Below are 20,980 nucleotides of genomic sequence, written 5' to 3' on the forward strand. Positions count from 1 at the left end.
TTAAATGCTGACAAAGGAAAACCATCTAGGGCACAAATCAAGTGCGAAATTCAAACTATGCAACTACCTCCACACGAGTTCCGAAGAGCACAACAGTGGGCCACGTCGCTGGACCCCCGAAATCATTGTCGCGACCCTCCCAGGTCAGCCCGCATAAGCAGTTCAACTGGTAAGTAACGGGTAAATAAAGTTGCATAGCAACACATATGGACTTGTTTCATTCCAAGTTTCGAAGTTACTAGTCCGTTTATATGCATTGAATCTGCACAGCGTGTACACCTACAGCCACGGTGGCAGCAGTTTCTGAGATAACTTGTGCGTTTACGCACTATTTATATTGCATGCCACCATGCACCGTGCCAGAATTTGCGATATTCGCCACGGTTCGACTGCAACGTGTATACAATGCGTTGAATCTTTCGCACAGCATGGAGGATATCGAGTACCGCGCTCTCATAGTGGGATGTATACAGTTTCGTCTGCGCGTGGCACGCATGCTAATCCATTCAGAGGGGGCACACGGTGGTACGTCGCAAATTCGAAGCATGGACATATGGGGTCGAGCAATGAGCGCAGGCTTTCGAACGATGATCGCAGCGCAGGCGTTCAATCATGCACGCTATTTTGCTTCCGCAAACTAGGCAGTTTGGCTAACTTGCTTAGGGTACAAAGAAACTCTAAGTTACTACTAGTACGCTCCGTTGTACCGTCATAGTTGGGCTGGTCGCAGTTACTGCTTGCTAAACTTGATCTTTCAAAACTACCAATCCACAGCAGCATAAAGTCATTGACATTGTATGTATCGTCCCAATTTTGTTCATTTCTTTGTGTGTGTGTGTGTGTTTAATGTTAGATGTGCCTGTGCCACTTGAGTCTGTGACTGTGCCATGGTCACCTGTCCAATAAATAGACTAAACTGTCTTATAAGCTTTTATTGCTTGGGTAGCTTTTGACGGTTGAAAGATCTAGAGAGTGGGTTTAGAGTCTAACGTTATCCAGATTCCTACAGCCTTCATATTGTATATATTTTCACATCGGCATATCACAACGCAGGTTAAAGTGAATTTTCTTTGACCACACATCCTCAAGTACTCAACTTTGTTCTACCTTCCCTAGCCCTGGTCTTGCTTGCCATACACCAGCCGCTACAGTATGAGTATGACACATGCATTGATTAGGTTAGAGGTCTAGGTTTCTACATTCACTACAGTCTACACTAAACTGATTGATTGATTGGACCACTCTGGAACAGCTAGTGCAGAGAAAATGAGAGGCTAATTATGATGTACAAAATACACAATAATCTTACTCATCTTTCAGCACAGGACTACATTGTATATAATAGTATCAAACAGGTTACTCATCTGACGAGAGCCTCGCAACCACATAATTCCTATCAGGTACCATACTCGAGAACTGAATCACATCGCCATTCGTTCTTTCCAAGAACTAGTGTAAGGAACTGGAATTCCCTGTCGTCAAAAATTGTTTCAGCGCCACCTGTGGGATCATTCCGAAACCGACAATGGTTGATCACAGTGGGAAGTTATTTTCTTCAAATTTTCTATGACTGATGTGCTTGTAAATATCTGTAAATAAACTGTATTATAATGTAGGGTTGGACCTACTACTAATCGACCGCCTAATGTTTATTTGCTTGATAAGAATATTTAACACTGAAATTCACGTAAAAAACTTGACCTACGTGATTGAGAAAATCCAGCTCTATCAAATGCCGTTGTTCCCTTTTCGATTCGAAGTTTCAGTGCAAAAATATCGCCGACGAACTTGCGTGGCCTCGTTTCAGCTCCCCGCGGTAAATCGCGTTTTTAGGATCGACCGCTGATTTTGCATTGACAATGCACATAAACCGAGTTGTATTGAACACCGTGTTGTACGAAGCTTTTTAGAAGCCTTTTAGAAACTTCCATAGACATTACATTGTGCTGTCATTACGATTCGGTGAAAATATTCATTCGAAATTTTGTCCTTGATTAAAACCATTAATGAAGAGTGAATTATCGCGTTTTCCCACACCATCCTAATCTACATTCAAAGCCAATCCATTTTTATGTGCTTTGCGCGCAGAGAAGTGCGTATTAAGTGTTCAGTGCGCGAATTATACGCGGTCGGTTTCAATAAGGGTGGTCGATATGTAGTAGGGCTACCATAAATAGCACAGTCTGCAATAACTATACACAGCCCAGTCGCCGCTGTACATACGTAGCGCGACAGCGTCTGGTCGGGCTAAGTCTGCAAGAATCTTCAGTTACAGGAGGCAGACTTAATCAGAAGAAGAAGAAGAAGAAGAAATCATACCCAAGGAGCTAATTTACAACAACTCAGTAAAGGATGACGATACTGTCGCTCAACATTTTCCTTACACAGACAGACAGTGGAGTCGGGCCAGATACTAGTAAAAGCCCCGACTTGAATGGATAGGCCTAGCGGTACCGGTAAGCGGTAGGCCTAGCAGCAGCTGGTTAGATGAGCGTCATGCGTCATGAGTGACATGACTGTGAAGTATTTTTATCTCAGCTCATTAGCGTAACCTAAACCTTTATTTGCCCTATTCAAATACCGGTACAGCAGTAGGCCTAGAACCTACTCACTCAGATGTCCACGAATTTTGCAGTCTTTTCTGATGATTCTGTGCCCTGAACTGCCATCATTATTTACACTCGTATCAGATGATCGATCAGTCGCGTCCGCCCTTGCCTCTCTAGCGTACGTTATCATGGCGTTGCGTTCTCGAAATCTTGTTACATGTAGGGCCTATACGGATGGGACTGCACACTGCTGCAGCGAAGCCCTCGTACGGAAATTCTTGAAACGCGACGCCAGAGGCTAGGGGCAGTGGAGAATGCAGGATCGCGGTCATTCTCCTCGCGAATACACTGTTTGCACCGCTGGTCATGGTGACTGTCACGTGATAAGACATCGCACTATCATTGGTCAGTACTTTTCATAGCGTGCTAGACTTTAATCACAGACCGTATACTACTTGTAGTATGTGCATGACTTCTGTATACTCTTGAAAGTTTGAAAGTTTATTTTACTCAACAACCCATACTCTGGGTATCGGAGTCCAATGTAAAAACATATATCACATTATTAATTCAATAATACAGAATTGCAAATAACTTTAGAAAGTAAACAAAACCCAATAACAAAGTAAATAAGAATGAAATACGATTGATGAAAAGAAAAAAAGAAAAATGTACAGAAATATACAATATATACACGATATATGGTGAAAAAAACAAAGAAAGGGAAATATAACGAGAGAGAGAGAGAAAGAGAGAGAAGAGAAATGGAGGTATAAGGGAAAAGTCAACAATAAAAGAAATCCGAGTGACATATAGTTCAGAAAAACCATTAAAAAAGAAACGGAAAATAAAAAACGCAAAGACATACGGAAATATATTCATACGATAAGTGAACAAAAAATGAAGGAAATATGGAGACGAGAACGAGAAGAGGAGAAATGGAGGGGAGAGTGAGAAGACAAATAAGTTATAAATTAATTGTAAATGAGGCACAGCCTGTAAAAAGGCTTATGCAGTATCTAAGAAAAGGACAAAATATATACTAGTAATCTAAACATGTGTCATTATATAACTACAAAACTTGGTTAAATTGGAAAGGACTGTCCTCTTTTGACGATTAAATAATTGATCCATCTTCATAGTATTTGGGTATTTCCAGTAATATTCTTTAAGTATTTCTTTCGCACTGAAAAAGGTAGTGAAATTCATCACCAATTTCATCTTCATTGCAATGGGTACAAAGTCTTTCATTTCTAGGAATTTGATTATATCTTCCAGAAACAATTGGCAATTTGTGATTAGCACAACGGAATTTGCATAAAATTGTATGGGTTGTTGAGTAAAATCAAGGAGTTGTCTGATAACTCTTTGGTAAAATAAACTTTCAAACTTTCAACTTTCAAGTTTTCAAACTTGTATTGGCCCAATACTGTTATTTTCGTAAACAGATATTTTCGCGAATGAGGAGAATAGAGACATTTTCGCGAGATGTTTAGAAGAAAATATGATAGGAACATCTACCTGTACCCAGATATATGATCCTTTTTACATTTGGAAGGAGTCATGATTTAGGCCTACTGAGTATACTCCTGCCTCGCCTTTCAACCCTATCATGAATTACACAAAACATGCCTGGAACAATTTTGATCAATGAGGTAAATTTCAATTCATTTTTCTTGATATATAATAATTGGCTTTATCTTATTCATTTCCCAAATATCATCCTGTTTATATGTCAACATATGAAGAGTTTGTTTGCAAAAACCGATAAGTCCATATTTGCCAAATGGAGATATTTGCGATTAAAGGTAAAGAAAAATAAAGAGAATAATAAGAAAATATTTGCTTCTTTTGACCATAACTTCAAAAATGTACCTTTATATGTAGTGACCAATATATCATTTAAAAGGTATTATTTGGTACTTTATGACAGAGACTGTAGTTCAAAATCTTCAAAAATGGACTTATCGGTTTTTGCGAACAAACTCTTCATATTTCCTAACATGTAATCATTTATTGAATTGATCATGGTTTGTTGAGGATTTACTTATTTATTTATTTGGATATTCTTCAACGGAAATAAAACAGTAATTAGTGAATAACAGTAAACATGAGATAATTATTGTTTATTTGGCCTAGGCCTATATTTTTTCAAATTCTAATTGTAATCATGATCATAATTATTTTTATTGTTTTATATTGTGAAGATCTATTATTGTTATTATTGTTATTATTATTATTATTATTATTATTATTATTATTATTATTATTATTATTATTATTATCATCATCATCATCATCATCATCATTATTATTATTACTATCATCATCATCATCATCATTGATTTTCACTGAAAATTTCAGTAGGTCTACCACATTCATCATGCCATAAAAAAAAAAGAAAAAGAAAAAAAAAAAAAAAAAAAAAAAAAAAAAAAAAAAAAACAGTCCTTGCTGTCTGAATGGGGCTCACCCCCTGGCCCTGACCCTACACTCAAAAGTAGTGTAGGTACCACCCACCCAGCAATCCGAAAATAAAGCGAAATCGACGGGCATCCGAGGAACCCCTGCCCCCGCTCTGGACTTCATTTTACTCTACGCCTAATCAGCTTTCTGATTGTTATTGTGTTTTCCGGATGAAATATTAGGTGATAATTGTCATAATGTTCGCAAGAGGCATTTTCAGCGCTTTCAATCAGAATGCTCTTTCGAGGTAAGCTAAAAAAACACAAACAATTGTAGTACGTAAAGATCTTTTACGTACAGTCCCATCCATAGCAAAGTTTGCTGTACCCACTGGCACTGAGAATAACACTGAAGATTGTCATTGATTGCGTCAGCATTGTCAGGAATGGATGCACTGGATGCACTAGACCCTATGTTAGACTTCTATTATTTAATGCAATTAGCCGTAATTGTGTTTGAGCGTGTGTTGGAATTAACAATTGCAACGTCTTAGTAGAAGAGAAATTAGTAGCACTCGAAAGATTTAACATCATGAACTGCTTCATGCTTGTTTAAAGTTGTTAAGTTTTTAGAACCCGGTGGGCACTGCCACTGTGTAACGTTGAATATAATGATAAAGTTTCATTTAGGATGTTTGAATAAGATACTGCCATTTTTAACAAAGGTGAAACTGAAAGCTCCCTGATTAAAATCAAACTCTTTGTAAATTTTTATACTTTTGACACTGAATTGATTAATAGAGCTGAGCTGAGTAATCCTAAACATTAATATTTCATTTTCCTACTCATACTATGCAAATCCCAGTTTTGAAAAATTATTTGATGCAGTGCCAGTGCAGTAGGATTTTACATTGAACATTTTTCAATGGACATTTTTTTTTTTTGTCATGTTTTTCTCTTGTCTTCTTTACTCACTTTATTTACTTTAGCATATTCTGCTTTCGCCCTTTTATTTTTCCATGTCTTGTACAAAAATGGACTGAAATATGTCGGCACGGACATTTAAGCACACCGAATACATTGATTTTATGATGAATTAAGAATGATTACTAGTTTCTATTAGTATTTGCATTTAGAAATACATATAATTATGTTTACCAGCTTAAGATGTTTAGCTCTAGAATGGACTGAATGAGTAAAGCCTTTATATGTACCACAGTTGATATATTCAGGTTTGCTTAACTTATATCTTGCATATAGGTCACAGAATTTCTTCACCAGTGATGTCAGACTTATGCAGCTCAGGTCATTCAGGAAAGCTCCCTCAGGTTCAGGTAACACAAGGACTGCGCTCTCGGGCAAGCGAGGGAAAAAGAACATCATCGACGCCAAGTTTGAAAAGGGGCAGGTGGAACAGTTCAACGTTGTCTACGAGGACACTCCTCAGAAGTTACCCTTTAGCAGACTTGGAAGGCCGTTTGTCTTTGCCTGCGCGGTATGCTGTCAGCGGACTTATCTTTACATAGATTTTAAAGCCCAAGTACTGTGTCTTTGATAACAAAATATTCATTTTGATACAAGTTGCCTGAATTTGTTCTGAGTGCAGTGGTTGGTAACGTGATATCAAATGTATTCTTTATTTCTGATGCCAAGTAAAGTTAAAATGAGATGAAACTGTGTCAGAGTATGTTTTCCACACAAAAGGTATTTTGCACAAATGTCTTCATGGGGTACTGATTTCATCCCATTCCCATTTTGGATAGTTTTTCATCAGAATTTTGGTACAAATTTCCTTTGTTAAAACTGAAAAAAAAAAATGTATGACTATATTATAATACAATATTATCACATTTATTCATTAATGTAATTATACTCATTATACTGAATAGTGTGCCATCAAATTTGTTGCATCAAAGGTATGCAAACGTTAAAAAGATAACATCATGGATGTACTGAGAAATAACTATTCATATACTGGCACACAAAATAAAATCTTTTACTGAAAGGCAAACCAATATGTGTTGACTAATGCAATATCTGAAGGTTTTTGGCAAAATTTTTGGCCGTTGAGATATTTTCACCTCTTTTCCAGACTGAAAATACACATGTACATTACTGAATATTAGATCCAACCCCACCTCCAAGCACCAGTACCAGAGCGGAAAAATGATCTGGCTTCATACTGGCTTTTTGAACAGTTCACAGGTTGTGCCTTTGCGGGGTCAGCGATCTGGCAGTATGAAGGGGCAAGGACGAGGGCCCTCTCTAGGCTTAGGCAGCGTTACTCGGGTTTCTTTGAAGCAAGGGAGCACAAGCGAGGGGAGCTCAGAGATGTGGTGAGGATGAGTGATGGCAATGTATTTGTCACAAATGTTTCATTTTCATAATACATTTTCTTGGAGAGCAATGAGAATAATACATCAGCAGGATTATTTAGAATAGTAAGTATTTTGATAAGATGGATATATTTAGTATTCATGATCTATCATGTATTTGTTATTTGAATTCAGATATATCTCAAATTATTCCATGCGTCTTTGCATATATACAAAGAGATGAAGTCACCGTTAACCCCCAAATGAAACAGAAAAACTGGAATATCAGCACTTTTCAGAGTTGAGATAAACTTGTTCCCTAGTAAGTTCATCATTTGTGAAGGTGTCTTAGATTTAGAAGACCCCCTGTCAATCTACTATAATCAGACTGATGTGAAGTACTTTCGTAAACCAAATGTTAGTGCACCTATTTTGTCTTATAGATCCTGAGTTTCCTTTTGATCTTTGACCAGCGAGTGTCCTTTTGGGGACTACTATAGTATGTGGTTGTGTGTTGTAAAGATGTAAAGACTCCGCAAATCAAGACTATTACATGTAGATACTGTGGTCCTTCCAGCAAATCCTAGTTGATATGCCGTGACTCTATCATCAGAGGCAGAAATGTGTGGCCTTTTGGGGCTGCCCACAATGGATGGCAGCTTCCTATTTTGTGATATTGTTGTCACTAAATATTTGTTCTCTCCATCAGTTGAACCAATGGTACAGCCAGCTGACGGGAACGCAGAAGGTGGTCCTCGGCATTGTGGTGACGAACATTGCCGTCTTTGCCTTCTGGAGGATACCGGCCATGCAGCACTTCATGATCCACTGGTTCAGCGCAAACCCAGCTGCAAGTGAGTCCTCATCAGTGGTTTAGCAAGTGTTTGGGAAATTCTGGTATTGAGTGAATGGGAACCTTGTTCACAGCAACCAATTTGGTGCATTAAGTCATTGACTGCTATGGTTCAGCAACCCCTCATAGTCATTTGATGTATCTGATCATCGTTTTGATGGCTTTGCCATTTTTTGTTTATCTAAATGCTGCATGAATGTGAAATACACATTATATGCACAAAAATATATATGTATATTCATTATATATGTATATAAAACTAAATGTCTTTGAAAGCCCATTTAGACTGTTATAGTGAATGTTGAGGCATTAGAAGCTTCATACCGCCTGTTTTTATTGATGATGCGTTAAAAAACTAGGTTAAACAATATAAATGTCTTGAAATGTGTTTTCTACACTGCAGGTGCAACATGTCTTCCGATGATCCTTTCTGTCTTCAGCCACTACTCCCTCTGGCATTTAGGAATCAACATGTATGTTCTATGGAGCTTCTCCGGGAGTATAGGGAGTATACTTGGGAAAGAGCAGTTCCTAGCCATGTACCTGTCTGCTGGTGAGCCATTAAGTGTCTTCTGTTGATCAGTTGACCTCAGTCAAAACTGCTCATTAACAAAGCAAAGAGAGATATAGTGTATTATCATATATCTATCTATCTATCTGTCTATCTATCTATCTATCTATCTATCTATCCATCCATCCATCCATCCATCCATCCATCCATCCATCTATCTATCTATCCATCTATCTATGTTAGTTCTTGAAGGGGGGATGTTACTAAAGTCATTTGTTTCCATTTTATCAATATCCAAATCATAAGCAGTAGTGTTGACTAAGCACTATTGGCAACACTGTCAGAAGTTCAAAAAATTTCCTCGATTTCCCCTGGAACAGTAAAATGTGTCATGTGTCTCTGATCCCCTGAACTATTTGTCCATGTATTTTTTTTTTAAGACTCTGAACCACAAAGAATGTCATTGGATACTTTACACATGTTGCTGTAATACGCTTTTTCATCAACTTTAACAAAAAGAAATGAGAGGCTTCTGAACAAGCATGTTTTTTGTTGAGTAGAAAATGATAGATATTCTAAAGATGCCAAAGACAGAGTGCCAAGTTAACACCTACTTGAAAAATTAAATTAGTGAATACAAAAATATTCAGTTTTCTTCTTTCTTTTTTTGACAGAAGTACGTGATTTATAGGTTTGCATGTCAAAATGTGTGTTGTTGTTGTTTTTTTTTTTGCACATGCAGGTGTCTGGGCATCATTTGCAAGTTATGCTCTCAAGATTGCCACGTCAAGATTTAACCCTTCTCTGGGAGCTGTGAGTATTATTCCATGTCAAAACTTGTACATTAAATGGTTATTTGAGACATTTTTGTTTTTAATCTGTAAAATCTTCTTCCTTCTTGAAAGAATAAATCTCATACAAATTTCAGTGAATGTGTAAAGAAAATGTGTCCCTGTTCAACTACTGTAACATCCTTTCCTTTTTACGGCAGCTTAAATAAATCATTCTGTCAAAGGGAGGGTCCTGTCCATCCTAGTCCAGAATAAATGGTTGTGATTGTCTATATGTCTGTATGTATGTATCTACCCATGGACCTACGTAGGTCCATGATCTACCTAACTAACTAACTATCTATCTATCTATCTATCTATCTATCTATCTATCTATCTATCTACCTATCTATCAATCAATCTGTATACATATCATTCTTTGTGTGTTTATTCACTTTTTATTCATTTATATCTTTATGAATATATTTTTTATCATTCAAATGATTAATTTATTGATTCTTGTTTTTAAAATGTTTATACAATTATTCCTCTATGTCCTTCCCTGCATAGTCCGGTGCAATCATGGCTGTGCTTGGATCTGTGTGTATCCAGTATCCAGACGCCAGGCTTGCCATTATCTTCCTGCCTTTTGTTACTTTCTCTGCCAGCACGGTAAGTCTTCAGTAAGAATTCAACAGTGAAGTTTGAATCTAGACTGAATATACAAAGTCAAATGCACAAAACACATCACGTATGCCGACAGACATCTTGTAATAAACACAAGTTTAAAACGTTCATGTGCAATGAGTGCCTATTTAATGCTTGATTTGAGTCCATGGACTAAATTTGAACCCTGGATTTGAGGTACCCTAAAAGTGGTTATTTTTGCGTAAGTAATTTTTTTACACTTGGCTGGGTAAGATGAGCTTCGCTTGTTTTTAATTCCGTGGAATCAAAACATCAACCTCAGAAACATATGGCATGCAAAAATATTTGCATGCTTTTATTTTCACGCTAGCTTTTGTTTGCATGAAATGTGGGAAAATTTCAACGCCGCAAAAATTTCCACTTTTACAGTAACCTACCATTGTAAATTTAGGCCAATATTTTCTTTAGCCTCTTGGGAGTGATATCCCTGGTTGAGCACGAGATTGAGAGATTGCTCATTGATGTGTAACAACTGTTGAGATGGCTACCCTTTTTTGTGGTCAATGGTTAAGCTTTGGCATGCTCTTTGAAACTTAACTTAATTCTTTCAAGGACCAGCTCTAAAGAAACAAAAATCTTAACAATCATTTTCAGGACTGATTGACAAATATCTCACATTTAAACTGTTAGTGAACAAAGTCCTTTAGGTAGTTTTAACAATGCATTCATGATGTGTTAAATTGTCATGTCTCTGTTACGGAAAAAAAAAAAGGGTCTACTGTTTTGATGCATCTTATATATTCATATGGTGTGAGAGGACTTTCAATTTTCTCAGTGTCGGCTAATATTTTGCCACTCTGTATAATCATACATCAATGCAACTGACCATGTTACAAGGCCACTCTGTATAATCATACATCAATGCAACTGACCATGTTACAAGATGAACATAAGTTGGGCACAACTTACTGATATTCCAGCACCCAAGGCAATGGCTAGCAATTGTGAACACCGACATTCTGCTGTTGCGTATGTGTGATGGCCTCGTTGTAATTGTAATAAAATTGCACAATGCAGGGAATACAGTTTGTGCAATTTGTCATGATGTGTAGCAGGCTTACTTTTGCCTTGGGGGATGTAAGATTCTGTAGTGAGTGAAAGCTGCATCATCAAAGAAACCCAAGTGTCAGAGGAGTGTGATCATCTTTTTCTTCTTCTTTTGTTTTCCAGGCCCTGACAGCGCTAATAGGCCTAGAATCCATGGGCGTCATTCTCGGTTGGCAAGTCTTTGACCATGCGGCGCATCTTGCAGGCTTGCTGTTTGGATGGTAAGTTCCTAGGTATTTCTGGATTTCACAGCATTGTTTGACAGTGTGCAGTGCAATGTGAATTCTTGCAGGGAGAATCAGTACTCAATGAAACATGTGTTTTATCTACAATAAATGACTGGTGTGTGGTCTGCAATGCACTGTTCTATGCTATATTCACTCCATGTGCATAATGTACTCTTCTGTTTCTGTTGAATAAAACTGCACATAAATGTAGCACAGTGCGTGCAATATCATGCACTGTGCACTTAAAGGCATAAATTACCATTTGCAGATGACACAAAAACCCAGCATTAGTGCTTTGAAATAGTTGTAAAATGTGAGTTAGGGGTAAAAACAACAACTACAAAAAATTGAATCTGTATAATCGATGTTAAGTATTGTTAAATACACAAAATGTGAACAATAGTTATGATAAAGATATTTCCAGACTAAACCGTCTACAGTTTATAGTTTATAGAGAAAAATACTGATATCTCCTTATATTTTTGGCTTTATTGCAAAAATTTTATATCGTAGGATGTTTTGTGACACAACAGACCTGCACATATGCATCAAATGTGATATCTTGAAATTTGTTTAAATTACTGCTCCCAAAGGCAAACAAGACCTTTAATGTCATATTTTGTCTCTACAATCATTTCTTCGTCTTCTTTTGTTTTGTTTTTGTTTTCAGTTATTATGTGAAGCACGGCCACAAGCCAATGTGGGGTCGGCGAGAGAGGTACCTGCAGAAGTGGCACAATTGGAGGGGAAAACCGCAAGACGTCTGACGTTACCATGACAACAGGACCAGACACAATGAAAGAGACTGTCATCTGGACATATTTCACCTCATAGTGGCATGCTGCATTTTTTTTTTTTTTTTTAATGAACATCAAACTGGACATCATGATGGATGAAAAAAAATGGAAACATGCACTTTGCTGACTTTTTAGCTATTGCCTCATCACACTGATGCAGTGTGTGCAAGACTCAACAAGGTGGATATGAAGTTCTTGAGTATGCAAGGACAAATATACGTTTTTGTCGGATGTCATGCTCATCTTTTTTTTTTTTTTCAAGGATAAACTACCGGTATGTAAATTAGATTGGACATGAATTTGTGGGATTGTTGGAATGCCTTTGTTTTGCGGAGGTTTTGCATCTGTAAGATTTCTAAGGTATGTACGAAACAAAGAGCTAGATACGAGTAATGTAACACCATTCATTCCCTTTAGTCCCACTGCCAACTGAGGGTGCTGGGGGCAATATTTTTAGCAGAATATCCTGCAGGTTTACTCGAAATATTTTCCAGATTAAGGATGAAGTAAGAGAAAAAAGAGTCGATGTCTAGCGTTAGTTTTTAATCAGAACACCCGGAAAAATAGAACTTTCCTGGAAGTGAACGCCAGTAGGATTGTATTGTATACAGTATGCCCTGATAAAATGTTTCATTAGCCAGGCCAGTATCACTTCCCGTATAGAGTACATTATAGTATAATTTAGTAGCTTGTGTATGTTGGTAAATCTGAGTCGGCTGGAAAGAAATAACCGAGACCTGTTTTACATAGCACAGGTAGCCGTGGCAACTTCAAGACCACCACCTTTCAGCTGTGAGAATTTCCAGTTGTTTTCTAGTGTTGTTGATTTGTTGCAGTTTAGGTACAGGGAAACCTCATTATAGTGAGCTGCTCGCAACACATGAAATTTCTTTGATATATCAGGTATAGAAACAACAGAATATAAAAGGAATGGGACTTGCAAAGTTATATTGTTATATCGGGTATCTCGCTATATCCAACCTTGTTATAATGAGTTTTCACTGCATATACTTCTTTGTGGTCAGTGAGGGAGTGATTAAGTGTTTTAACAGGTAAACAACAATGGGACCAGTGGTTTGGAGTCACCTCTCAAGGGTCAACCAAGGTGGATATTAAAAAGCGCTTTGCCTAAAAGTACCTTGTATCACCGGCTGCTGCCTCGGGACTTGAAACTAAGGACCTCACGGTGGAGTGGTGGTACGGGCATCCGACGAGCCACGTCATCTCTTGGTTGTGCAGAACAGGCCAACATGATCACTTGGCAACGGGGCAAGATAGAAGGAAACTGGAGTTTATAGTCCATGCACAGCGACTTGTGGGAAAGCATCAGGGATTGTGCTTGTCCAGTATGTTTCCTGTATACTCTTTGTCACTGTTATTTATAACTCATGAGGGTAACCTGTGGGAAATTAAAGTTATGTGCTCATACAGGGCGCTCCCATTACAAAGAACATGGTTGTAACAAAATGTTATTGCAATGAAGTACAACTTCAGGCCCCCAAATTGTTCTCTGTATAGTGTATTATATATGTTGTGTTCGGCTATAACAAAATTTTGATATTATGGAAGAAAACTACCAGTCCCGAGGACGTTACTGTAAACAAGAGTCACCTGTGCATTAATAGTTATAAACATTAACTCATGAAATATGATAGAATATATGTACCTGTATATGGTGGCATTTGTTCATATAAATCTTGCAGTCAGTATTCATTTTGAAGAAAATTACTTGAAGGTTATTCGAAGAAAACGTAACTCTGTGTTCAAGCTGTGTTTAACTTGAGTAAAGTCATACAAACAGAACTGTAAAGTTATATTAGTATTTAGCTTAAATTAAAGTGGTGAAAATTCAAAGTCTGTCATGTTTATGGCAAACAGTGATTTAACTTGTCACAATCACATAAATGTAAAAAATGAGACAAAATGTCATCATCTCACAACTCCAATTGCTTTTTTCATTAAAAAGAAAGATTATTCAATTTTCCTTTTTGTCATTTATCAATCAACTGCTATCCGCTCAATTTACAAAACTGGATGCGACAGGCATGATTTCTTCTTGAATTTGTGTCAAGCAAGGGCAGATTAAAAAAAAAAAAAAGATTCACTTGCAGGGGCACGAGACTGCATCTATTCCATTGATCTTATCATCGAGTGTCGTCAATATGAACATGGGATGGATTTTTTCAGTATGAAAACGAAAGGAAACGAAATGACATAGCAAGTGATGATGTCGGAAGTGATATAATTATGTATTGTGATTGGATGATGAGAGCTGCTCACTTGAGAGCTCCAGTGTTGTGGGAATGTTGGATATGAGCTTGCCGTTCAATTTGGATTTGTTTTTTCCCTTTTCTTGAAAGGTGCATTGTGCAACAGAGCAAGATCATTTGAACTGAAATACAAATATGTAAATTTTGTATTTGTTGTTTTCAGGTTTATTGTCATTGTGTAATATAAACAGCACTGTAGAGAACTTTTGCAATACTCTAATAAACATGATGAAAACTTGATGAACTAATGCAGGGTAGTTTAAAACAAAATTTGAAAAAAACTCACACATCTCCTTTTGCCTCTGGTCCCCATCTCATTTCTGGAAATGTTTCATCAGCTTATTGCTCTTTTTCCTTTATGCATGTACTGACTGCTTGGCCAAAAATTCACACATAATAAAGATACTTGCTTCCTGGTATAAGGGCTAGGAAATAGTTTGGAAATTGTGCATAGTTTTATGTATGTTCTAGCCTATAATCTAGGCGGAGAATGCAGCTATTGTCTTTGCACTTATGCAAAACGTCTGATGCGGTGAGACTATTGTCTTTGCTAAGTGATCCGTCTGATGCTGTGAGACTATGAATGGTGGATGTGCGAGAAGAATCCACCACCTATATCCACTCATCTTGCTGTCGTCGTTTTTTAATCGATTTTGATATGGGTTGCAGTTTTCGTACGAAGAACTGCCACTAATTCAAAGTCGATGAAAAGAAAACGACTAAAGCAAGACGAGTGGATTGGATGCTTCAACTGTTCATAGTCTCGCTGTATCAGACATATCACTTAGCAAAGACAATAATCTCACTGCATCAGGCTATTAAATAGTGTTACAGCAAAGACAATAGCTGCATCCTTCGCCTAGATTATAGGCTATGTATGTTCCAGCTGGCCCTTCGGTCTCTCTCTGTATAATATTTGTTCCTCTTTGTATGCGACACACTATGAACGCAGGGATATGAATTGGTTGTGTACACTGTGTGTCCATTGTGGGTATGTGTTTGATTCTATTGTGAAAGAATTGATTAATCTGTGAAATTTAAATTATGTATTCTGTAGCATAATATGGTTTGAATCAATGCATTGATTTTTTCATTACACACCCACACACACTGATATGAAGGATCATGTTTTGGGTCAAAATTTTAATAACTACAACCCTACATGTATTCCCCTAAAAGTTGTTATTGTTAGGCTTATCAAATGCAACATGAATAATGCAAAGAATACAAATTTTTCCTATATGATACGTGTAGCATGTCAAAAGATGGAAATTTGTGTGCAGGTCAAAGGAAAACTTGTGCGGCAACACTATTACTGTGTCTCGTCTATTTTGCATTTGTGCATGATTCTAATGTCACTGATTCCATAATTGTCCTATCATAGGTCTGAGGTTTATGAAAACAGTGTACAGTACATGTAGTATTGTGTTTGATTCTACTTTTTATTGAAGCCAATTTTACAGGACACGCTCACCTTCATATTCAAGTGATTTGAGGAAATGCAGCAATATCAATAGAATGCATACATCAGTGAAAGTTAGTGGAAAATTGGACAATCTGCTCAAAAGTTGTGAATTTTTGAAGTCTAGTCTTCAGATGAGAAGACCACTACAGCTTGTGATGTCAGATGTGTAGAATATAAAAAAAAAATGTAAAGAAATTTCAACCTTTTTTCACTTTTCTCACATAATAAAAGAGCACTTGACTTGCCTCTTTCATAAGGCAGGAGGAATGATATTATTCTTAATATATGTTAGTGACAAGTGATGGGAATGTGTACTTTTGTCAAAAAATTGAAATTTTACGAAATTCTCTTTATATTTTCCTTATAAATATCGTTCTATGCATGTGACATCATAAACTATAGTAGTCTTGTCATCCAGCAGTGACTGCTCAGAAACATTAAAAAAAAAATCTTGTTTAAACTGATCTACATCACAACATTTGGCAATTATCTGTAAAAATCAAAGCTTCTGAAATCTACATTTGTAAATGATATATAATTTGATCGTTAAATAAACCCTTGTGTACAAAGGAAGACATTGACAAGTCTTTTGCTTTTAGTTTCTTCTGTTATTTTATCTTTCTTTGGTTTTTGCAGAAGTATGCATACAAATACATAGAAATGATATTCTTGGCACTTACAACTAAATTTCCATTCCATGACAGAAACTCATGAGAGCAACTTTCACTGCACTCCGCAGATGAATGTGATTTCCTGTGAGTTTATCTACAGGACAACAAGTTTATGTTGCACGTATTATACATGTCGATTGCGCAATCAACAACCATGTGTACAAAATAAAGTCTACGTATTTCCTGCCTGAGCAAACCTGCAACGATTACTACTTTTATACTTTATCTACAATCTTTCTCATTACCTTGAGCTTGACTTTGTATAGAGAAGGGCATGGTCAATCAAATTCCTTAAAATCACTGAAATGTAGTCATGAAGTTTGTATTAAACAATTCACACAAATACTGTATCAATAAATTAGCTGCATACAGAATCGTTTGTCTATCTGCTGTCACCCATTATGCTAACCTGCACCAAATTACCTGGTGTATGAAAATCGTTAAATTTCTTCCCTTGAACAAGATCTATGCGATGCCTGGATATTTACTCGCAACAGCTTGTATAAAATTAGTGACTAAGCCAGTGCAGGGCTGCCAACATACACACATCAAAACCTAATATCAAGGAAGTTCTAAGCAGCAATCAGGAAGATACCCTTGTGTCACATGCATCTTAATAGGAAAATGAAATGTATGTGAAGAGACATTAAACTTTCATGAGATCCTCCAGAAGAATCAGGAAGACTTGACAGCTCTGGCAATGAGCCTCTTTGACTTCTCTTCTGTTATTAAGAAAGCCATAAAAATATATATGAATACTTGTACTGACAGTTTTACGTCACACTTCAAATTCATTCATTCATGAATTTAAAAAAAAATATATCACATTCAGGAAGACAAAAAACTTTTTTAATGAAGATCTTCATACAACAAGGGGTAATTGATCCCATCAAGTCTACAAGGTATGTGAGTTTCTTGTGTCATTAGAAAAATAGTGTTTATTGTATGGATAATTATATACGTATAATCATGTAGTTAATGATTATACAGTATAAAGGAAGTATCATTGTCACAGTCTACATTTCTTGACGACACACAATCACTGTATTCAGAAATGGAGGACACATTTCTGATCAAGCACTCCTATGGTACAGTAGGCTCGTTCTTCTGTGTCGTCTGCTAAATCCCCGACACTTGGAAAATACTTTCCAGGTAAACAAATCAAATAAGTAAGAAAATTGGGGGGAGTTTTACCCCTGACCTAAATTTATACCGTGAAGTCAAGGTGTACTGACCTATGTTTGAAATGCATCAACATATTTCTTTGTGTGTGTATGCTGCATCTATGGAAGCAGCCTGCAGCACATACAGTAACTGGACAGCACCAACACCTCTGTTCTCAGGACATCACAAAAGAGGCATCTAGAATTACATGTCCATGTATGCACATTCAGGCCTGCTTGCATCTCCCTCCAATGTCCAAATACTCAGAGCCATGTACATATCAAGGAATTTCCTCACACTCGCATCTCAAGGATCTTGCCTCCTGACCACAACGTTATGAAAAATTGTTGAGACTAAAAATGAGGGGGATTCACTTGTTAATTCTAATTTCACAATTTTGCAAACCAATACAAGCCAATAGTGTGTGAAAGGCCCCTGACTACACCCTGAATTATACTGAAGTGTGTTTTTTTTTTTTCACACTAAACACAAAAAAACACATGTGCTCTATATTTATAAGAAAGGTGGTAAGACCAGTTTAGACGCATACACTTGATCTATTTTTAAGAATAAACCAAAGCATGATTTTCATAGATACATTGTATTGAGATGACGATTACCCAAACTTTTAATGTCATAGAATTTTTGTGTTTTTATTAGTGTAACCAGGAATGTCTTCTGCTGAACAGGATGTCAGACAATCGTTCACATCATGTCTCAAAGAAAAATACAGCTGTAATATGAATTCATACATTTGTACCTCCTGAAAATCACATCAATATGGTGTACATGTACTTGTAAGTCAACAATGTAGAATTAATAGATCTGGGATTCTAAGAAATCATCTTCCTCTTCTCCTTCACTTAAAGAGTTGCTCCTTCCCGAGCCAGAATCCACAGGATAATCCTGAATTGCACCAACTGAACTCTGCCAAGAGCCATCCTCCTTCCTTTCCCGCAGAGATGGGCCTTCTTTCCTCAATCTCTTCAGCGACAGAACACCATATTCGTTCACTTCAAAGGAAAGTGAGTTTGAAGTGTATTCAGAGTTGTCCAGTGTACTGTCTGGGGGACCTGCAGAAGGTTGCATCTTGGACCTGGAATACGTGTCGCGACTATGACAAGGAGATTGAGAGTCTTTCTCTGCTGGTTTCCGGAGTTCCAGAACACCATATTCATTAACTTCAAAGGCCAGCGAGTTCATGGAATGCTCAGAGTCGTAAGGAAGATTATTGCCTGCCTGTTCTAAAGAAGCCTGTGTTTTGAGCGTGAAAGTTGTATCCTCACTTTCGCTACTCTGGTGGGTTTCACTGATGAGTGCACTTGAAACTTTTGACGAACTTTCCGTTGCTTTCATAGCATCAAACTTGTTCATCCCATACGCAAGGGAGTCATTCATTTTGCTCTGCTGGATGGAAGCACTTCTGGCCCTATGTAGATCTTTCTCTGTCGATTTCTTGAGTTCCAGGACACCATATTCATTCACCTCAAAGGATATTGAGTCCATGGAAAACTGTGAGTTATCTGTTACAGCAACTTGTTCCAAGCAAGATGATGCTTTCGGCAATGAATTTTGGTCATCATTTTTGTTTTGTTGGTTGGTAGTACTTCCTAAACTATGCAAAACTTTGGAAGATTCTCTCTCTGCAGATTTCTCGAGTGCCAGGATGCCATATTCATTTACTTCAAAGGCAAGTGAGTTCATAGAGTGATCTGGAATACTAGGAGTGTCCTCAAAATCTCTGGAAGGTGGCACTTCTGGCATGGGACTGGAGTCCTTGCATTCACTGTTGAGCTTACGAAAAGTTTCTGCGCATTCCCGTGCTGATTTTTTGAGCTTCAGAACACCATATTCATTTACTTCAAAGGTGAGTGAGTTCATGGTAAGCTCTGAGTTGCCTGCTACCCCAAATTCCTGGCTGGCACTGAAAGATGCCTTGGGCTTTTGATCACATTTGCCCTGGTGGTACGTTGCGCTGCTTGGGTTGCGAAAGATTTTTAGGGATTCTTTCTTTGCTGACTTTTTGAGTTCCAGCACACCATATTCATTTACTTCAAAGGCAAGCGAGTTCATGTTAAACTCTGAATTTTCTGGAACATCCTCCTGATCCACAGAGGACAATTCTTTTGGCATGAATTTTGAATTTTCAGAATTACTATTCTGTTGGGTAATGCTGCCTGGTCCATACAAAAAATTCCCTGCAGACTTCTTCAGCCTCAGAACACCATATTCATTTACCTCAAAGGCAAAGGAGTTCATGGAAAGCTCAGAGCTCTCTGACTTGCCACCAAGTGTGCTCATAGATGCTGATTTCTTCAATCCCAGCATGCCATGTTCATTCACTTCAAAGGCAAGTGAGCTTGGGGACAGCTGTGAGCTGTCATTCGTCTCATCTTCCTGGTTGACATTAGATGGTGCCTTGGGCATTGAGCTTTGGTCATCAAAGATGTCTTGGCAGTAGTATGAAGTAGTTCCTAACCTACACAGATCTTTTGAGGAGCATTTCTGTGCTTGATTCTTGAGTTCCAGCACACCATACTTGTTGACTTCAAATGCAAGTGAATTCTGGGAGAGTTTTGTGCTGTTCGCTGAACTGCCTTTCTCATCAAAACAAGATGACGCCTTAGGTATTGAATCTGAGTCTTCAAAGTCACTCCCTGTTTTAGTTCTTTCAAATATACCATGTGATGAGTCTCCATGATCTGATTTTTGCGATTCAAGAGTGCCATATTCATTCACTTCAAAGGTGGGCGAGTTGCTGAACAGCTTTGGATTGTCAGATACTGCGGAGAGGAAGTTCTCGGGCTTGGAAGAGCGAGTGCTGCCTCTAAAGATCTGACTTCCTTCAGTTTCTTCGTCCATTCTGGGTAGAGTGGATTGTGCTGTCCAGACATCATTTCGACTTTCCCCAGTAGCGCCAGGTTTGCATTTCGGCGTTAAATTTTCTCGTAAATCTATATCTTCTGCACAATGAGCCACATCAATTTTCTCTTTTTCTGTCTTTGTACTGTGGCACTGCTTGTTAGTGCGCTCTGCTATGAAGTCATCACTGTTATGACGAGACGACCAGAAGCCTGAATCCTGCTTGACGCCATCTTCCTCCTTGATGCACTTTGAATTACGTGTATTTCTGTCTCTAATCCGCACCAAAGTGGCATCCCTGGAAGTTCTCTCTGTGAGCAAATCATTACTGGCAATGGTTGTGCCTGTCCTGGTGGAGCTGTCTAG

The 20,980-nt window shown here is 37.7% G+C and overlaps 2 protein-coding genes across 2 annotated transcripts in view; one reads left to right on the forward strand and one right to left on the reverse strand.

Moving 5' to 3' along the window:
* The window catches only part of LOC140244256 (uncharacterized), a 35,471-nt gene extending 32,741 nt beyond the window's left edge, over positions 1-2,730 (reverse strand). Inside the window, exon 1 of the mRNA XM_072323894.1 lies at positions 2,613-2,730. The gene's annotated coding sequence lies outside the window, so the exon portion shown is untranslated. The remainder of the gene's footprint in view (positions 1-2,612) is intronic.
* On the forward strand, positions 58-12,152 carry LOC140244837 (presenilin-associated rhomboid-like protein, mitochondrial). The gene is made up of 9 exons (XM_072324448.1): positions 58-143; positions 6,215-6,449; positions 7,153-7,290; positions 7,979-8,123; positions 8,526-8,675; positions 9,376-9,446; positions 9,974-10,075; positions 11,282-11,379; positions 12,056-12,152. Exons 1-9 carry the CDS (start codon positions 58-60, stop codon positions 12,150-12,152), a joined length of 1,122 nt encoding a protein of 373 aa, XP_072180549.1.
* The last annotated feature ends 8,828 nt before the right edge of the window (positions 12,153-20,980 follow it).

This window comes from Diadema setosum, chromosome 21, assembly GCF_964275005.1.
Source record: "Diadema setosum chromosome 21, eeDiaSeto1, whole genome shotgun sequence".
Classification (NCBI taxonomy): Eukaryota; Metazoa; Echinodermata; class Echinoidea; order Diadematoida; family Diadematidae; genus Diadema; species Diadema setosum.